The sequence below is a fragment of the Leuresthes tenuis genome, unplaced genomic scaffold, assembly GCF_036924035.1.
Source record: "Leuresthes tenuis unplaced genomic scaffold, fLeuTen1.0.hap1 SCAF_8, whole genome shotgun sequence".
In the NCBI taxonomy this organism is placed as follows: domain Eukaryota; kingdom Metazoa; phylum Chordata; class Actinopteri; order Atheriniformes; family Atherinopsidae; genus Leuresthes; species Leuresthes tenuis.
Genome location: NW_027325362.1, coordinates 24052543 through 24073703, shown reverse-complemented (window position 1 = coordinate 24073703; position 21161 = coordinate 24052543). Strand labels below are relative to the sequence as shown.

The 21161-nt window shown below is 42.3% G+C and overlaps 1 protein-coding gene across 1 annotated transcript in view; it reads right to left on the bottom strand.

The window, feature by feature from the left end:
• Nucleotides 1–30: 30 nt before the first annotated feature.
• The window catches only part of LOC140312513 (uncharacterized), a 62834-nt gene continuing 41703 nt past the window's right edge, over nucleotides 31–21161 (bottom strand). Inside the window, exons 8-10 of the mRNA XM_072390308.1 lie at nucleotides 14200–14368; nucleotides 10705–10931; nucleotides 31–435 (exon numbers count right to left, since the gene is read on the bottom strand). Coding sequence (XP_072246409.1) covers nucleotides 289–435; nucleotides 10705–10931; nucleotides 14200–14368 — 543 coding nt within the window. The 3' untranslated portion in view covers nucleotides 31–288. The remainder of the gene's footprint in view (nucleotides 436–10704; nucleotides 10932–14199; nucleotides 14369–21161) is intronic.

Sequence of the window (21161 nt, the reverse complement as noted above, 5' to 3'; positions counted from 1 at the left end):
AGGGGAAAAAAAGAAGAGAACAACAAAGAAGGGAGACAACAGCTGCCGGTGTTTCTTTTTTTTTTTTTCTTTCCCTCTCTGTCCACAATGATGTCATCTTGGCTTTTTGAAGGAACCATGGTGAAGGTTTGTTGGTTCTGGGAGAGGCGTTTGGAGCAGTTAAACTGCGGCCACTGTGCGTTTTTTATACTGTGATGCGAGGAGATGGGTGGGTGAGGAAGCAGACTGGCTGTTTTGTTGACAATGACTGCCACCCCACACCACCTCATTCTCTGAACCCCATCCTTGTCACTTCCACAGCTGAGTGCTGAGGGTCTGGCCTGAGGCAGGCGCTGGAGCGGCAGACCAACTGGCTGTAGGGGCGCCAGGTTGGCTGAAAGTGCCTGCCGTTGGTCCTGCACTGCTCAAAGCCATACCTGACATCTGCTGGGTCATCTGAGTGAGGAAAGAGAGAGGGGACGTTAAGTGTTTCATCAGAGCAAAAACATTCATTACATCATGTCAGGAACAGAGTTATGTTTTTTCTTTCCTTTAACTCTGCTCCCTGCCCTCCAACCATCACTCTTTTCCATTTTCCTCTGGTCCTAAAGCCTTCCGCCCAAAAAAACCAAACAAACAAAAAACAATACCACTCCATGCACATCCCATGCTCTCCACACCCACCGTCCTCCTTCTATTCTCTCTTATCTATTATGTATGTGCATTGGTGCAGCGCAGCTCACTTATCTGGTCATCTGAGAGCTGTGGGTGAGCGTGAGTGCAAGTATGCACTGTAAATGTGTGTAGTTATGCATGTGTGTTGACTTGGACACATGTGCATCTAAGCAGTCATTCATTTGTTCCTCCCGTTGCTAAGATGAGTGTGTGTAAGTGGGCATATCTCTGTGAATATTTATGATCTCTCCTGGACCCCCACTGATGCTGAGATGCTGACAAGACTTTAAGTGCAAGTAGACATTTGCTTTTCTGCCTTTGTGGATATTTTCCATTAACATAGTACATTCACTAGCTACAAACCCAAGTCACCACAACTAAATGTTCAACTTCTACTTTAACTATAACCTATGATGCTAAAACCAGGTTTTGGCTCTCAAACAGCCTTTTTAACTTATGGGATCCTATATTTTGGTCCTTACAAAACATCTGGGTCACAAAAGAAAATTAGTACTCCAGAAATGAATTAAATTCAATTAAATCTTATTTATATAGTGCCACATTACAACCAATGTCATCTCAAAACACTTCAAAGATACAGTCCAATTCAAGCCAATTAGAATCAAACGCATTGTAATCCAGTCATAATCCAATCAAATCCCAAATGAGTCCAATTTATACGTTAAAAAGCCAATTAAAAAAATGAGCCAAGCTAAGAAAACGAACAGATCGCACTGAAACTTCCGGGATCCAATCCCCCATCCTGAGCGTGCACGAGGCCACCAAATAAAAGCACATCACACAAAAGAAAACCACTTTGACTTCCAGGGTTCACTGGAGGGCATGAATGTGATATATGTGCTGGAAGAATGTCCCACTTAAAACCCAGATGTCAATTTTTCCTTCATCAATGAGGCAGCACTAGCTGTGACCGAGCTAGTGTCAGTCTCACAGCTAACTTCGCCGTCAGCGGTTTTAACTGTTCACTGTACTGTAGTTCAGCTCTCAATATTTAAAGTTTTCAAAGAAGTTGAGCGCTGCTGAAAGAGTTCAACACGCAGGATTTATTTTTGTGAGAAATAGGAGTAATTAGAGCCTTAATGCTCCTAAACATAAGCAGTAGCTTATTAGCATCCTGTAATTTTAGCGGGACATGACCCACAAATAGCTAGCTAAATCAGACGGCTGCCAGAGAACGACCATAAGTTGTTTTCACACATGAGCACTGTGGTGCTCAGGAGAAAGTGCAGACAGTTTGGCCTTTTTTTTTAAATGACTGCAACATTCTTTTGTGGGGATGGTCAGTGTGGAAATACCAGATGGGGGATTCTACATCAAAGAAGAGAAATTTACAACCACCTTTGCCCACAAAAGCATTTTGGGGGAGTTTTCTCAGCCCCTCTTTCCACAGACCTGTGCCATAAATTTAGATAAATGCATTAATAGCTTAGTGCTAACTAAGCTGAACAAACAACGGACCCTTTCAGGAGAGTATTGGGGAAAACCAGAACAGGACCCCTCCGACCATATATGGTTCAAAGTAAACAATGGTGACAGTTTGCCCTGACTCTGATTCAAGCCAGAGACAGCCGCTGCATGGAGCTCTCAAAAGGATCTCACCTAGAATCCCTTTTTAACTGAATCTTGAATCTGTATTAAATGTGCTTTGTATCTTTGTACAAGTTATTTCATATTCTCAGTGATATCACAAGCTGCATTTTAATACCTTTTTCATGATCGTACGTGGAACGATACGGAAGATATTATTATTTTGGAAAATTACTAATCAGCTTATGGAGCCACATTGCCCCAGAGTGGTCTGTAGTCCTGAATAGTTAAATCCAAAATTAAGTCAACAACTTGCATATGACATGTGACATTTATATGAAATAATGCAACTATTAACCAGCTTCAGCTGTTTCTTATTGTATTCTGTGTTTAACACAGATAACAACAACTATAACACAAATAACATTGGTTGGTTCGTTATTCATACTTCATAACTTTACAGATATCCATCTGAATTTTGAGACTCATAACCATCATGTTATGTTATGTTATGTTATGTTGTTTTTATGTCTTTATATCCTAAGTTTATGCTATATCTTTCCCTTTATATCTTAACAAGTTATGGTGTTTTAGAATCCTCTGAACAAATGTTTATGAGACGGAGGAATGCAGGAGTCGAATTGCTTTGAGGCAAACCTCCTTGCAGGTCGCCTTACAAAATACGCCCAGGCAGACGTCACAACAGTTTCAGGCATACCATTGGCTGAAAGTGTAGCGTAGGCCTACGTCATGCCCCGCCTCCGTGAATCAAACTCCGGAACCCGCGAGGAAAAGTGAGTATTTGTCCGGTTATGGCATAAGAGTTATTGCCCAGTTCGCATAGGTTCTTGAATAGAACATGGACGGAATATTGAAAGAGAATATTGAAGGTCCAGATCAGTAGAGAAGATGAAGAGCAGAGAGCTCGAATTGATGGAATAAGAGTCTGGCGGAGAGTCTTTGAAAATGGCAGGAGAGGAAGATGAGATGGAAGAGGAAGATGAGATGGAAGAAGAAGGTCCGAACAAAGACAGAAAGAGAAGAATGTAGTAGAAAGATACACTTTGAATTGATTGATCCTGATCCTTGAGGAGCTGACGGCTTTGTTTTGCGGTAAGACGTATTGCATCACTTCCTGTTGCTTTGTGTGTGCACTGTGACAGTTCTCGCTCTTCTTGAACTACTAATAATCACCTTATTTCTCCCTATAATTTACACATCTTGCATAGTTAACTCTATCCCATACTTGTTATATTGTAACGCTCACTCTTACAGATCTTTAGTTTTTATTTTTCACTTTTTAGCGGTGTGTCTGGTTCTCTAGCTTAGCATGGCTACCAGTTCTCTTCCTCTATCACCTGCTTTCACCTGCTCCGTGTGTCAGATGTTTAGTTACTCCTCTGCCTCCTTTAGTGGTAATGGTACATGTAACAAATGTAGTCTTTTTGTAGGTTTGGAGGCAAGGTTATCTGAATTGGAAGCTCGGCTCTGCACTGTTGAAAACCACCCGATAGCGAGCCAGTCCCCTTTAGTCAGTGCGGAGCCACCTAGCGTAGTCGTCCCCGAGCAGATCCCGAGCAGCCGGGACTTAAGAGTGGCTGGGTGACTGTCAGGAAGAGGAGTCATAGTCCTAAAGTCAAGCCCGTGGTTCACCATCAACCTGTCCACGTTTCAAATAGATTTTCTCCACTCAGCGACACACCCGCTGAGGACAAAACCCTGGTAATTGGCAGCTCTATAGTGAGAAACGTGGCATTAGAGACACCAGCGACCATAGTCAAATGCATTCCAGGGGCCAGAGCGGGCGACATAGAATCCTATTTAAAACTGCTGGCTAAGGATAAGCGTAAATACGGTAAAATAGTTATTCACGTCGGCGGTAATGACACCCGGTTACGCCAATCGGAGGTCACTAAAATTAATGTTGCATCGGTGTGTAATTTTGCCAAAACAATGTCGGACTCCGTAATTTTCTCTGGACCCCTGCCAAATCTGACCAGTGATGACATGTTTAGCCGCATGTCCTCTTTCAATCGCTGGTTGTCTAGATGGTGTCCAGCAAACAACGTGGGCTACATAGATAATTGGCAATCTTTCTGGAGAAAACCTGGTCTGATGAGGAGAGACGGCATCCATCCCACTTTGGAAAGAGCTCTTCTAATTTCTAGAAATATGGAGGAATTTATTAGTCATCCAAAAACATGACATCCCAGGGTTGAGACCAGGATGCAGAGTTGTAGTCTTACACACTTCTCTGCGGCTTCTCACCTGATGCTGCCCCCCCCCTCAATCAAAAAACACAAAAGGAGCAAATCCTCTTGTGCAAAAACATCAAACTATTAAATGTGGTTTGCTGAATATTAGATCTCTCCCTTTGAAGTCTCTGTTAGTGAATGATTTGATTTGTGATCATCATATTGATATATTTTGTCTTACAGAAACCTGGCTGCAGCAGGAGGATCATGTTAGCATTAATGAATCAACTCCCTCGGACTATTTAAATGTTCATGTTCCTAGAACCACAGGCAGAGGAGGAGGAGTGGCAGCTATCTTCAGATCAGGGTTACTAATCAGTCCTAGACCCAAGATTAGTTTTAGCTCTTTTGAATCTCTGATTCTCAGTTTTTCCCACCCAAAGTGGAAATCACAAAAACCTCTTGTGTTTGTTGTTGTGTATCGTCCACCTGGCGCTTATTCTGAGTTTCTCTCTGAATTCTCAGAGTTTTTATCCCAGTTAGTGCTGAGTACAGATAAAGTCATTGTAGTGGGTGACTTTAATATTCATGTAGATGTTGAAAATGACAGCCTAAATATTAACTTTAATTCTATATTAGACTCTATTGGATTTTCTCAAAGTGTTCACAGACCTACTCACTGCCTTAATCACACCATTGACCTTGTGCTGACTTATGGCATTGAGAGTGAACAGTTAACAGTGTTCCCTCATAACCCTGTCTTGTCTGACCATTTTTTAATAACTTTTGAATTTACATTACTTGACTACACGGTTTCTGAGAAGAATTCTACATATAGAAGGTGTCTGTCAGAGAATGCTGTAACCAGATTTAAAGAGTTGATTTCATCATCCTTTTCTTCACTTCCATGTGCTGATATGACAGAGGACGGCTACCTAAATTTTACTCCAGTAGAACTTGACTCTCTTGTTGACAGCACTACAGCTTCAATGCGTACAACACTGGACAATGTTGCCCCTCTGAAAAGGAAGGTAATCAGTCAGAAGAGGTTGGCTCCTTGGTATAATTCACAGCTGCGTGTGTTAAAGCAGACTGCAAGAAAGCTGCTGAGACAGTGGCGTTCCTCTAATTTAGAAGAGTCTCAATTAGTCTGGAAAGATAGTTTAATAACGTATAAGAAAGCACTTCGTAAAGCTAGAACTGCTTATTATTCATTATTGATAGAAGAGAATAAGAATAATCCCAGGTTTCTTTTCAGCACTGTTGCCAGGCTGACAAAGAGTCCGAACTCTGTTGAGCCATGTATTCCTTTAACTCTCAGCAGTGATGATTTCATGAGATTCTTCATCAATAAAATTGTTTCTATCAGAGAGAAGATGAATGCAATCCTTCCCATTATTATCACTGATGTATCATCAAGTAGAGCAGCTTTAGAAGTATCTTTCGAACCTGAATTGTATTTAGACAGCTTCTGTCCAGTTGATCTTTCTGAGCTAACAACAGCAATAGTCTCTTCTAAACCATCAACTTGTATGTTAGACCCAATCCCAACCAGACTGTTCAAGGAGGTTTTCCCCTTAATTGACACTTCCATATTGGATTTGATCAATCGGTCTTTGTTGATAGGATATGTACCTCAGACTTTTAAGGTTGCTGTAATTAAACCTTTACTTAAAAAACCTACTCTTGATTCAGAAGTGTTGGCTAATTATCGACCTACATCCAATCTCCCTTTTTTGTCCAAAGTTCTTGAAAAAATAGTTGCAGTTCAACTTTGTGATCATTTACATAGAAATAATCTGTTTGAAGAGTTTCAGTCAGGATTCAGAGTGCATCATAGCACAGAAACGGCACTGGTGAAAGTTACCAATGATCTCCTGTTAGCTTCTGATAGCGGACTTGTTTCTGTGCTTGTCCTGTTGGATCTCAGTGCTGCATTTGATACGATCGATCACAGTATTCTGTTACAGAGACTTGAACATGTTATTGGGATTAAAGGAACTGCATTAGGCTGGTTTAAGTCATATTTATCTGATAGATTCCAGTTTGTTCTTGTAAATGAAGAATCTTCCTCACACGTTGGAGTAAGTCATGGAGTTCCTCAGGGTTCTGTGCTTGGACCGATTCTTTTTACTTTATACATGCTTCCATTAGGTAACATTATCAGACAGCATGGCATAAATTTCCATTGTTATGCTGATGATACTCAGCTGTACTTATCTATGAAACCAGATGAAACCTACAGGTTGGTCAGACTACAAGCCTGTCTTAAAGACATAAAGACCTGGATGACTCAGAACTGTCTGCTTTTAAATTCAGACAAAACTGAAGTTGTTCTCTTTGGACCTGAGCGCTTCAGGGAGAAATTGTCTAGTTATATAGTTACTCTAGATGGTATTTCCTTGGCTTCTAGTTCTACAGTGAGGAACCTTGGAGTTATTTTTGACCAGAATTTATCATTTGACGCACATATAAAACTGGTTTCCAGGACTGCCTTCTTTCACCTTCGTAATATTGCTAAAATCAGGAACATCCTGTCTCAGGGTGATGCAGAGAAACTAGTTCATGCATTTGTTACTTCAAGATTGGACTACTGTAATTCCTTATTATTGGGCTGTCCCACATATTCTCTGAAAAGCCTCCAGCTGATCCAAAATGCTGCAGCCAGAGTTCTGATGAGAACTAACAGAAGAGATCATGTTTCTCCAGTTTTAGCTTCTCTTCATTGGCTCCCTGTTAAATTCAGAATAGAATTTAAGATTCTTCTTCTCACATATAAAGTTCTTAATGACCGAGCTCCATCATATCTTAAAGATTTAATTGTAAGATATTTTCCTAACAGAGCACTTCGCTCCCAAACTGCAGGTTTACTTGTTGTTCCCAGAGTTTCTAAAAGTAGAATGGGAGGTAGAGCCTTCAGTTATCAGGCCCCTCTCTTGTGGAATAAGCTGCCAGTAAATGTCCGGGAAGCAGACACCCTTTCCACTTTTAAGATTAGGCTTAAAACTTTTCTTTTCGATAAAGCTTATAGTTAGGGATGGCTCAGGTAATCCTGAAACATCCCATAGTTAAGCTGCTATAGGCTTAGACTGCTGGGGGACCTCATCTGTCACACCTTTCCTCACTTTGCTCTCTTTTTCCCCCTGTTTAATATCAAAATTGATTTTATGTACATGTGACATTATTGTGATTATTAACCTATGTTTCCCTGTTCCAACAGATATCCTTTGAATGGCGTTATAGTATTTTTCCCCCCTCTTTTCCCTCTTTTCTGTCTTCTCAAACCCCAGCTGGTCGAGGCGGATGGCCACCCTTCCTGAGTCTGGTTCTGCCAGAGGTTTCTTCCTGTTAAAAGGGAGTCGTTCCTTTCCACAGTTTCCACAGGCACGCTCAGGACGGGAGATTGGACTGAAGACAAGTTTCAGTGCAATCTGTTGGTTTCCTTAGCTAGGATATTAATTTTTTGAATTGGCTCTATATGAATTAATTGGATTATGATTACAATGAATTGAATTCCAATTGGCTTGAATTGGACTATATTACTTAAGTGCCTTGAGATGACAATTGTTGTAATCTGGCGCTATATAAATAAAATTGAATTGAATTGAATTTTGCGTTTTTGTTCGTCCGTCATCCTGTCTCCTCTCTATAGCACGTTTTAAACTCTGCTGCTGCAGCATCCTCACCTATTTTTGATCAGAAAAAGGAGCCAGCGTTCAGCTTGTCAACCTTTTTGTCAATCTTTTGTGAATTTAAGTTCACCTCATCAGAGTTGGTCAGCAACCAAAACCAACTCGACCCTTGGACAGTTTTATCATTATTTGCGTGAATTCCGACACACCACCCGTTCGTCTTCAAGCTATCTGAAGGAAGCCAGGAAAGCGACCGGTCCAGTTCCTGAAAGTCAACCACAACGAAGGCTGCGAGACGCGGAACCGAGAGAGACCCAGTGGGACCCGCTGGCGATCACCTGTTGTTCGGAGCTGACCTGACCGTAAGATCTGCCCTGTTCTTACATTTCAGACGGTATGCGGTGGGTGTCGAGAGAATTTGCTGTTAAAATGATAAACTAACCCAAGTTGATAGTTTTTAAATTTAAATAGTAACAAAGCTCGACTATTTGAATTATTCCGATATCCATCCATCCCCTCCCCTTAGTTCTTTTCAATTCACTAAGTGTTTCTTATATAATCATTCATATTCAAAGCATTTCTCCTGTTGTCTTAAGGTTCATGTCTTTGGTCATATCATTTTAATAAATGGTTCATATATATACATATATAAAATCAACCGGCTTTTGTGTATGTGTTCTTTACGCACGTGTGAGTCCAACAAAACGAGAATTAACGAGTAGCGACTATATGAGACTGAAATTTATTAGTTATTAATTAATAATTGATTGTTAATTTAACATACCAGAATCGTAAGATTCTGTCTTTTTCCTTCGATTGAAGGTGGTGCCCTAAAACAAGGTTAAATAAGGCTTATTCAGATAGTGAGAACTTTCGGATAAATCCTTATATCTTATCACATCACGCTACGTGTGTCCGCTATAAATATATATTGTTGGTCCCTTGTGTGCCGGCGATATATAATTTGGCTACACATTACAACAGGAGGCATTCCTGGCCAGAAATGTGAGGGAATTGGTGCTGGGGAACAAGTGACAAAAAGGTATCTTCTGTAATATCGTATTTTAAAAAAAGATTAATGATAATGACAATTGACTGGAATGAGTTCAGTTCTCTACTGTTCACACAGCTGCAGTCGGACTACTGACCACGTCTCCATTCCTGTCACAACGGGAGGACATTGATGCTCGCAGCAAGTTGTGTTTGACTATAAACGGTGCTGTGCAGCTCTGGCTTGATGAGATGCAGGATGGTCTGGAAGCAATGCATGCTGGTTAGAAATCTTATCTGACTTTTGCTGGCACAGGAAAATGCCACCTTGTCACATGACATTAAAGCCTTTCAGGACTAAGGTGACAGCGAGCAGCACAGGTAAGCTGCTCTCCGCCGGCTGCATTGACTGAGATCCACCTCTGTGACAACACAGCCCTGCCTGGATTGGATTCACTGAAATACGCAAGAGGTTTTTATTCTCAGTACTGTTGATGGTTATCTCTACTTTGAAATGAGGAATGAAATGATAAAAATAAAGTGGTTAAAAAATCTATGAAAATAACGACTGCTGCTGGATCCATATTCCTTCTAAAAACTTCTGAGAAATGTTGAGGGACAAATTCTCTACTAAATGTGTTATTCTCTCTCTTATTCTCTTCTCATTTTCAGCCAGGGCCTTTTCTGCATCATATTTAGCCTCCATTTAGGTTGATGTCGCTGGAAAAGAAGTCAAGCCAATAGAAAGCGCTCTCGTTAAAGCGATGCTCTAATTGGTATTCCCACGAGATCAGCTGCTGCTGTGTACAACCTGCATCAGATGTCGTGTCCGACTTGACAGCGCTTGTTTATACGCTACATCTCCCCCAGTTATTCTCAGCACACATAAAAAAAAGGGTTAGTGGTCTTTACATTACCAGAATCATGGCTCTAGACCTCTCATGTGATGTCAGATTCAAAAGTAAATTTAATTTCAGTGAGTCATCTTTATTTAATGAATCATACCATCCATTTATCTGTCTCGTGTTTCCATTTATCAAGTGGAGAATCAAGGTTCTTGAACGGTTGAATGATTAATAAATTAAATAATCTTAACATTATATAATTATTATATTGCATAATTAAATAATCATGATAGCATTTATTGCTGTTTTCATTTTAAAAGTAGTGACTGTGGTAAGGATGATTGTGAAAGTCCGCCGTATGTGGTAAAGAACTGCAGAATTCTGTACAGAATATCACATAATAGCCCTGTCACTGTACTTGTCTGAGCTATGTGCAAGAGAACAAAAACAAGGCATGACATAATTCAAAGGGGTAATAAATAATCATATCATACAGAGACCTTACATCTGAAAATATTATACAGCTGATTAAACCTGCTCGTTAGGAGGAAATGAGGGGGAGAGGTCACTATTGAACAGGGCTCAACTGAATTAGTAAAGACAACATAGCGCGGCACCGTACATCAACTGATAGCACACGGTGGAGAAAAGCCTCACAGTACATTTACCAGATTTCTTTAGGCAACAAAAAATACAGAAAATATCGAAGTGAGCTTTCCAATAGATGAACTTGTAGAGATATTGGAGTGGTCTATGAATAGAGTGTTAAACTGAAGCTATCGCCATCATTGTGAACGTGCTTTTGGTTTACGACACTTAGATTTGCCTCCAGTGTGTTACCTGACTCATGTTCCACTGGCCTTGCTGCATGTTGTACATGTTCTGTCCTTGGTTGGCTGGCAACATCCCCTGCTGCTGCATGCCCACGTAGCTCCCGTTGGGCAGAGTCATGCCAGACATCACGGACCCTCCACCCATCATGGTGGTGGGAGGCATGCCTCCGGCCATTGCTGGGGGGAATCCCTGTGGGGTGAACTGCATCTGAGGCTGGCCCATGTACACACCTGCTGAAACAAACAAAGAGGGCACACACTCAAACAAACGACACTAAAACACTTTTGAGGCTGACTGACCCAGACAGACTTGGTTTAATCAGGCTGAAAGTTGCTGCACAACATTGATGTTACTAAGAACTCAGCACAACACTAAGTTTAAATAAAAAAGAAGAAGAAAAAAATCTTTTGTATGCATGTGATTGCCCCAGATCTTAAAACTTAATTTCCATAGATAAAATAGTCTTTTCTGTTGTGGAGGTTTGCAGCACAGCTAGAGGCAGTTCGGACGTCCAAAGCCACGTTTTTTTAGCTATAAAACTGAGGAGTTACTCAGGCTTGAGAGTGTGTTGTGTCTGCAAACACCCGCATCTCTTATCCTTGGGCTTGTAAACTGTGCGTCTTTCACAGCCAACGAGATTCTACATATATGTCAAATGCCTTGGGGTTGTAATCACAGTAATGGTAAAATGGGGCGTGGGATCAACACGTGGGTGGCACGTCAGCTGCAATGCATCAAAGAAGCTGAGCTGGAAGGAGAAAATTTCTATTTATCAGCTGATCTACAGTCCAACACTCAAAAATGATCATAAGGCTGTGAGACCTGACTTAAATGAGACCGACACTACAAGAAGCTGAACTCAGACATCCAGCAGCTTTGTGTTGACCGATACAAGTGGTTCCAGTGTAGGTTTTACAGGAATGAGCAACTGGCTGAAGAACAAACAGGAAAATTATTAATCTCAATTTAGCATGGGAACATATCATGATGCTCCCAGGAGCTGGGGATGTCTAGATGGCATCACAAGCTGATGGAAAAGCCCCAAGATGACCACTTTTATAGGAGCAAGAACAACTTCTGATGCGAGAGCCACAATCATCCTGCTATAACATGGACATAGACTTATGATCACGTGGACACACTCACTACACACAAGATGAAAGCGTGTGATGTGGGGTATCAGCCTGCCGACATTCTTTTGACTTTGATCTCCGTGAGCTTTTTTTCACAATCAGAGAGGACAATAAGGCAGCAGAAAGCTCTTCATCCTTATTACCGTTCCAAATCCTCTATACATCAATGTAAACAGGCAGCACTATAATCAATATGCATCATATAAGCCTTCTGTATAAATCTGCTGCCTGCTATCCTCCACCACGCAGAAAACACTCAATGCTTTCCCGCTCACTGCAGACAAGGCCAGGTTGATGTGTGTGTGAAGTCTGTACGGTGCGAACACCCGCCTACGTGCACACACACAGTCCTCACGTATAATAACTGTGAGATGAGAGTGAATCTGCAGACACTTCTTTATTTTTACTGCTGCCGCAGATCTCAGCTGAATGCAGCACAGAGCAGACCAGACTGCTTTTCAGCACGCTGACCTTTCATCTGCCATCACTCTCCTCCATTTCCATCCTTCCTGTAATGTGTGGCTATAAAAGTGTGTAGGTGTGTGTCTCTGTTTATCTGCAAACACCTGCATCTCTTATCCTTGGGCTTGTAGACTGTGCGTCTTTCACAGCCAACGAGACTCTAAATATGCACGGTTTATATTCTGCATGTACAACACATTTCAGTCCTTTAACCTCATATTCTGGTAATTTAAACACGGCTGTTGAAGGTTGCAGCGATAACTTGATTAGCCTAAATCTAGGCTTCTCCCTTCTGTCTCTATAAATATGAATAGACCAACTAGTTGTGCTGTATGTGTTAACACGAAGTCAGGGTTAAATTACATTTACAGGCTAACTGAAACTGTATTTAAATGTAATAATTCATAACAGACGTTTACTCTATATAATCTTACAAGTGACATCAGCAGAAATAGAACCGGTATTTAAAGATGGCAGACTGGGACAAAAAAAACGAGGTCATACACGGTTTACAGGAAATGGCACACACACACACAAACACACCAGGAGGAATCAAACGCAATCAGAACGCAAACAATGAAGGTGTGGAAATGTTTTCCATTCTAAGATGCATCATGACACAGATTCAGTGGCATGTAAGGAGCTCACGCAGAACTGTTCGAGGTGCGTTTTTCTCCCTTACAAGGTGATTGGAAACAGTTTAGATAAAAGAAGCACAATACAAATCAGGGATGATACATTCTTATACAGAACAATTCAGTTTGACATCATTCGATTCAATGCAGTCTGACACTGTTCTTTAGATCTCTTTAACACAGATATTCATTTTCAACTTTTAATGGGAAAAGGCAATTTTATAAATGTCACATTGTTTTGTTACTTTCAGATAGATCTATGTAAGAAAATACCAAGAATCCACAGGCATTCGTCTTGCTTCAACAGGAAACAAAGAATTATTTTTTGAGTTTGTTCTTTATGTTGATATATAAGACTGGCACACATTTGTTGGTGAAACACTTCTCACCACTGTTCTAATGAACGTACCTTAATAACCAAATGCCGAACTCGAAGCTTCAGAACTGAAAATCTTAAAAACCAACAGGTGATACATCACGGCAGCTCTGCCATCTTTAAATAAGATCAACGTACGGAAAAGATTTGCATGTTGTCTACTATCTGCTTCTCAAAAATGCAATACTCTGGTAATGCTACTAATATGAGGAACCAAGTTAGCGCTGTGACGCCGTCACACCAATACATTAAAACGGAAGAGAGGCCATGGAGCATGCGTATAAAGGCATAGACACATAAAGAAGCTTTCTAATGTCCATGTATAAAGGTAGTACAAGCCTGTAGTCCGCCATTGTTGTTGTTGTTATGACAGTAGACATTATAAAGTTTGGAAAAATACAAGTACAATAGGCTTGTTAAAGTTTTATTCTTCATATGTCTATGGTTATGACGCGACGACGGCTGATGTTATTGGTTAGAGAGGCGGGGCTTATACGTCAGCGTTTCTGATAAAATCCGCATTCGCCGTCCACACGACGGCGTTTTAGGATCTTTCCACTCTGCGAACCGTTTTAAAAAAATACCGGTTTCACATCTCGAAAAAGCCGGATTTGTCTGGACGCGAGGCCGCAACGATAAAGTATTTATGCGGATTCGACAAAAAAAGTTCTCGTATGGACGGGCCCCTACTGTACATTCTCAGATGCGTTAATTTAGTACGTAAGCAAACAGCTCACAGTCCAACAGCTTCAATGCTGCAAAGCTCAAAGCAACAGGAAGTAATCACTCCGTTTTAGCTTCTAGGAGTGAATGTGGAGACTCATTGAAAGAGACAATCAACAGGAATAGCAAAGAGTTATTAAAAATGGCGTGGGCCTGTGTGAAAGTGTGACACCTTGTCCTGCAGCATGCTGCTGTTGACTCTGCGGCTGATTGCTCACTGAGCTGCTGGCATACAGGGACAAGATGGAGTCTTTCGATAAAAGCTTCTTCTCTTCTGCCTTCGTAGTAGCAGTAGTTGAGGTGGTGGAGTCCATCTGCGGGGGTGCTGTACTGGAACCAGACTGTCAGAAATAGAAAAGGGGAAGATGGAGGAGAAATATGCACCGAATTATAAAATATGTACTGTTACACATCATGGAAAAGTTTTCTTGCTCTTATCATGTCACACGAGCAAATGCAGCATCATGATCAATAATATGTACACACACTATTGTTTTCTTAATCAGCAAACAGAAGCAGGAAATGCTTTACATTACTTAGGAGATTGTTTTACCATAAACTAGTTAGACATCATGTTTTGGAACTTGCTTCTTTAATTCACTGTCATCACTCACTGTCCAATAGATTTATTGATTTCATCACTTCTTCTTTGATTAATGTTAAACCAAGCAAGACATTCCACACTCAGGATTCAGGTCATTGTCCATATCAAATTTTCATACAGGTTTTAACATGTAGCTCTTAATGAAATGGTTTGAAATCCCATTGTGAACGTGTATGTGACACTTGGAGTATATATGCTTTTGTGGTTCTAAATATTTGCCAGAAGACTGCAGCTCTAGGGACTGTAGATCATGTTACGTTACATTTGTTATGTTTATCCAAAGCGACTTACAGATAGTGTAAGGGGGTCTTGCCTGAGGACCCCTACTGGAGGTAGTACCTTTCATGCAGGGGATTTGAACCCAGGTCTCCCACATGGAAATTGGCAATCTTACCACCACACTATCCAGTTCCTCTCAACATAAGAAATATCATATCTTGGTTATCCCATATTTATAAAATATCACAGAAATGCATATGATATCATAGAAATATGGGGCAGTTGTAGCTCAGGGGGAAGAGCAATTGCCAACCAATTGGAAAATCAGTGGTTTGACTCCCGGCTTCCCCAGGCTGCATGTCCATCAGTGAGTGAAAGTGAATGAATGCATAGAATAAAAGCACTGGCTAAGACTTGCTGTGTGAGTGTGCGAGTGAATGGGTGAACGTGGCATGTAGTGTCAAAGCGCTTTCAGTGGTCAGCTATACCAGAAAAGCGCTACACAAGTACACTCCATTTATTAAGTATTTTTTACAAGATAAAACTGAAAATCAGTCATTAAAAATGACATATTTAATTTCCCATATGTTTGTTCAGCCTTGTTTATTCACAGTATCCATAAAATGCACAAAGAATGCAAGTGTAAAGCTTTTTTAAAGACATCAAGCTCCATCTGAGCCACCCTCTACCACACAGTGGGAGTGGTGCCTATCCCAACCTCTGTGAAAAACCAAAGACTGCATATTAAAAAATGAATAAAGCATTTGAAAAGTGAATATAATGCAAAAACGCTTTTAACCTGTTTTCTCCTTGACTGACACAGTTGACGGTGCTACCCCATGAAAGTAAAGCAGGTGTTTCTCTTCCTCCAATCTTTGTCTAATCTTTACCAGAGAACAGCTGTACCAGTGAATGAGCTGTTTGGACATGTGCAATGTTGTTGTAACCCAGAAGCTTTAAAGGGTTAGTGACAGAATGAGAAAGACAGTCTGACTATGTGTCTTAGCATGTAAATGCAGCCATACTACCTGATGTGTGTGGGTTTTACTTTTTAAGTCAAAATGTACAGACTCAAAAGCCAAGATACAAATAGCTAAGTTGTTAACTAGAGTCTTCAAAATGATACATAAACCAAGAGTGGACATCACAGGGGCCATATCTATCTTCTATGTAAAATTGATGTGAAAAGCATGAAGCTTGTTTGTTTCAACAGCTTTTTAAAATCTTATCTTATAGAAAAGCAGGAAACAAAATACTGTGGAAACACAAATGTTTTTGAATCGTCTCTCTTGTTTTCCGCACATGGAGAATACAATAAACAATTGTCATGCTGTTGTGAAAGGTGATGGCAGAAAACAGGAAAAAAAAAAGTTACTAGTTTTCTCTGGAACAGGCAATTTAACCCATGAAATTAGTCTCTAGAAAAAAACCATGTTAAAGCAGGATGCACAAAACTCCAACCTTTCAAAAAACACGGTTTTCCTCATCTAATGACGCTCGCGTTTCTGCAAGTGAAGACACGGGACATCCCTGGAGCTTCTGTCACATCAAATACAACTGTGTGTGGTGCTAAATTTAAAGAGTAGAAACATGCCCTCAGATTTGATCGAATCTGAAATAGGATGCTGTGAGATGGATGGCCAATAGTGATTCGCTCTAAGAAGCCACTTCTAATATGTTTCCATCAGCATCAGGCTGCTAGGACAACAGTGTCCAAGGAACACAAGGTGGCTGAGAGCTGAGACATGGCCTGACATAAACATCTTGTTTTCAAATTTAAATTTTTTTTTTTCATATTTCTCTTGAAACACCCTCCCTCTCCCACTCAGACATCTCTGGCAGCATAAAACGTAGCTTCACTTTCTCTGACACTATGTGACATGACTTAAAAGCTTCCAGCTGAGCCTTGGCCATAAGGTTCTGTCTTGTTTCCTGTTTAAAAATTCCACCAGTAAATGACCACTTGGTCAAAGTATTGTGAAAACGTTAGCAATAATTAGCTAATGTTGCTAACTTACCAGCACACTGGTCCAAGTGTCCGCTTGATCTCCTCCCACCATAAATTAATTTCTCTCTGATAGATGATATATCTTCTGATTCTTGTCCTTTCCTGTCTTCTGTAGCACCCATCAGGCTCATAACAATAAGGCTGTGGTCTGTCTTATGGGTGTACATTGTGAGTGGGGATAGCCTTATAAGGAAATATCATGTATAACCGGCTTGCTCATTTCCGTGGTTGCAAAACAGCTTTATAAGGAGATATCTCTGAGAAAGACATGTTGTGAAACTAGGACCGCACCCACAACGGTCTTCTGAAAGTAACGCCTTATACAAGTACACACACGCACACACATAGAGGAAGAGACAAGATATTGACGCACACACATCTCATAAGGTGGAGACTGAACTCAAGTCTATATAACATCACACCCCTAGACAAAGACAGAGCTTTTCCGTACTTTGTGCTGTTCGCATGTGGTGTACTGAACTGTTCTCCGCACTTTGCAAACTGCGCAAATAAAACTGTGTTGATTCTTATATCGTCTCCTCTGTCTTCCTCCTTCACTGCATCAACGGACTCGGAAAGAGGTACAGGTTCACCTCAACAATTTTGGGGGCTCGTCCGGGATGTGGTGAGGAGAGGACGGAGTTCATTCGGATAAAAGATTCCTTCACGGTGACAGAGACGGGACACGAGCCGGCACGTTAACACAGAGGTAAGCAGAACCTGTTTTATCAAACTCTGCACATTGAATATCTTAAAACAACGTGTCCTGTCCTGAAACTGGTGATTGAATCAGCAAAAGACGATAAGAGTTAATGTTGATAACTGCGTGAAATTATAAGAGAAAAGTGAATAGAAAAGAGGATAAAACAGACTGTCTTTGGTCGTGGCGGACCCCACCGGTTGCCTGACGAGGAACCGGAAGCCTGAGAGGCTGCTGGGTTAGAGTCCCGGGGAGGTGAAGACACCCCGAATTCTACTGGGTTTGAGTCCCTGGGGTTAGAGTCCCCTAAAGTAGTATACTCTACAGAGTTGGGTTAGAGTCCCTTGAGGTTATACTCCTCATAAATTCTTGAAGTCTGTTTGGGGCTAGAGTCCCCTATACTAGAGTACAGGAACAGGGTTCCTGAGGTATTTTTCTATAAGTGCATTTTGAAAAAGTTTGTGAAGATTTTAACGTGCTTTGTGTGTTTTGTATTTGTTTGAGAGAGAGAAGGAGAAGTGGGCTGTGGGAAGAACAAAATTCTGAGGTGTCTAAAGGTGAATGGTGCATAAAACGGTGTCTTGACAAACTCGACAATCAGACAGAGGAAACCTAACGGTGATAACGTAATCTGTCTGAGCCATTGAAGCCTAGCGGTGTTAACACAAGTGGCTTGGTTTGTCAAAAGGGTCAGTTGCTCGGGTGTTATGCCATACAAACTGACTGGCCGTTAATAAACCATCACCTTACAAGGCTTGTTGCTCGGACGTACGTCATACAAACCGGCTGGCCTCAGAATTTAGAAAAAGAGAAGTAAAATGGAGGGAGAGTTTGACAGGGAAATAGATGATGGGGGATGGGGCCCAGGTATGGGTGCCTGGAGGCCCCTCGAGCTGCAGTTAGAGAATACGTTAAAAGCAGCAGGGGCAGTGTTACCTAAAAAGGGTAGGGACAGGAAATTAGCCGACATGAAGGGACAAGTGGAACAATTGGTGAGATATAAGGGCAAGAAAATGTCAGACCCCGGTCCGTTAGGGGCCTGGTTGTGGGAAAAGGAGAAAGAATGTAAGGTGAGGAAAGAAGAGCTGGCAGAGCAGGGACAAAAGGCAGGTGTGCTGCAACGTTCAAAATTAAAAAAGGAGGCGAAAGAGCAGGAGGAGCGACGACGGGGCTGGTCTGAGCTGGCGGTCTTCTGGCAAAGTGTGAGACATCTCCATGAGAACGCAGGAAAACCAGGAGGCAAACAAATGGTAACTGCACCTGACACTCCTACATGCCCACCTCCATATGCACCGCCTGCTGCACCGACACCAGGGTTATATCCCACACTATATGTGACTAGTGGTACACTTCAGGTTGGAGCCTCAGAAGAGACACTTGTAAGTGACAGTGTGACTGAAGCAGGTGCAGCCACTCCTACAGCATCAATCTCTGAGACTTCAGTAAGGACAGGGACGACGTCCAAATCTTCTTATAACCCCTTCACAGGTGATAACCTCTCGGCGCCCCCAGACCCATTCTCGCAGAGACGGGCAAGGGAACAGGCTCCACAGCCCACGGTAAAACGAGAAGTCACACCACAGCCACGGAGGCAGGTCAGGAGGGGAAGTGAGATTTCAGATTGTGAGGAGGATGCAGAAGCAGCAGGGACAGCTTCTTTTCAAGGAAAGGGACAGTGGGAAGGTGAAAGACAAGAAGTACCAGTAAGTTTTAGCTTGGCAGGAACATGGAGGGAGGATGATGAAGATTCAGCCGTCAGGAAAGAGAGAGAGCTAGATGAGTTATGTCGGAGAGAGATAGAAGAGCTCTGTCAAAAAAGGGACGGACTGGTGAGAAGTGTAGAGAAAGGAATGAAGGTGGCAGAGGAACTGACAGATACGATAGGCAGAAGAGTTAGCCAGCGCCGACGTGGTGGGACAATCCTTCCGGTCACAATGTACCCACTAACAGCAGTACCAGGACAAGGTGACCAGTACCGACCATTTACTATAGGGGACATACAGGCCATAGTGGAGAAATTACCACCTGTAGCCGAGGGTGGAAATTTGTGGCTCAGCAAATTGGATTCTCTGACGGCAGGACAGAAATTGGCATTGGGGGACTTTAGAGCTATTGCAGGACGATGCATGACGGGTGGGGACATGAGAGAAATTGAGACTATCGCTCATACAGACAGGGTGACAGATGACACCCCTTTCACGCATCATAGCACTGAAATAGGGAAAGCTATGAGAGAAAAATATCCACTACCTAACGCCACCGTAATGCCAAAGATGAGATGGGACCCCAAACAAAATCCCAGGGAGTATGTGGATCAGAGCAAGGATTTATGGTTGAAACACACAGGATGCCACCCAGGGAAAGCTGGAGCTCAGAGAGAGTGGTTTAGACAGGCTATACTGGAAGGAGTGCCGGAGAATGTCAAAACAGCCATGGTAAATAACCCGGACATGCTCGGTAGTGAATCCCATGTCTGGGAGAAACACTTAATACACCACCTCACCCGTGCTCAAGATAATACGCAGAAGGAACAGGATGACTTAAAAGAATTGCAGGTTCAGCTGTTAAAATTACAGTTAACGGAAGCTAGACAGAAATGTAATGATAAAAATAAAAAACAAAAAGGGGAAGCTGCGAAGGTCATGTTAGCTGCCGAGCCACCACAGGTTCCTGATTTATTTCCGGTCCCACCATGGGTACCGCAGCCCCCATCAGGCGGGAGAAGACATGGGGGAGGACCAATGCGGGGTGGAGGCTTTGGGGGAAGAGGTCGGGGACTAAGGGGCGGTACAGGAAGAGGACAGTCAGGGGAGACTCGTTGTTGTTATCTCTGTGGAGACCCTAATCATTGGATAAGAAGCTGCCCACAGAATCCAAGAGCAGAGAAAGGTATGGATAGTGGTCCTCCTGGGAGAGGTAGGGGTCGCGGCTCTGGACCTCCTGTTACTGCTCCTATGTATCCTCAGCATCCTTGGGGAGCAGCTGGCGCTGGTCAGTACCCATCGTGGGACAATGGGGAGAACCCTGACCAGTCCGGTCAGTATTGACACACCCCACAGAGACTCTCAGACAGCATCACTACGGCAGAACCGATGCTGTCAGTTCAGATTGAGAAAAAAGATCTGCCTTTCTTGGTTGACACTGGAGCCACATGTTCCACATTGAAAGTTGTACCATCTGGTTCCCTGTCATCGCATACCATCACGCTTATGGGCTTCTCTGGGGAGAAAAAGACCCTGCCGTTCACTAAGCCGCTACTCACCCAGGTGGGAAAACAGACTGTGACACATCCATTTGTAGATTCACCTTCTGTACCGATGAACTTGCTGGGAAGAGATCTCCTGATAAAACTGGGGGCCACGATACTCTGCAGCGCCGATGGCCTGGTTGTTGTCATGCCTGATGGATCTCATTTGCCGTGCTCTGGACCGATGGAGAACATCACTGGTCAATATCTTGTGCAGCCAGTGAATGAACAATACGCGGACATATACTGGGGTCTATTACAGCCGGAAACATCTGAGCGGCGTGGTATCCTCTCGGCTTACCTCCAGTGGAAACCCTGGATTTCCCAACTCGAACCCTATGTCTCACCTCCAGATT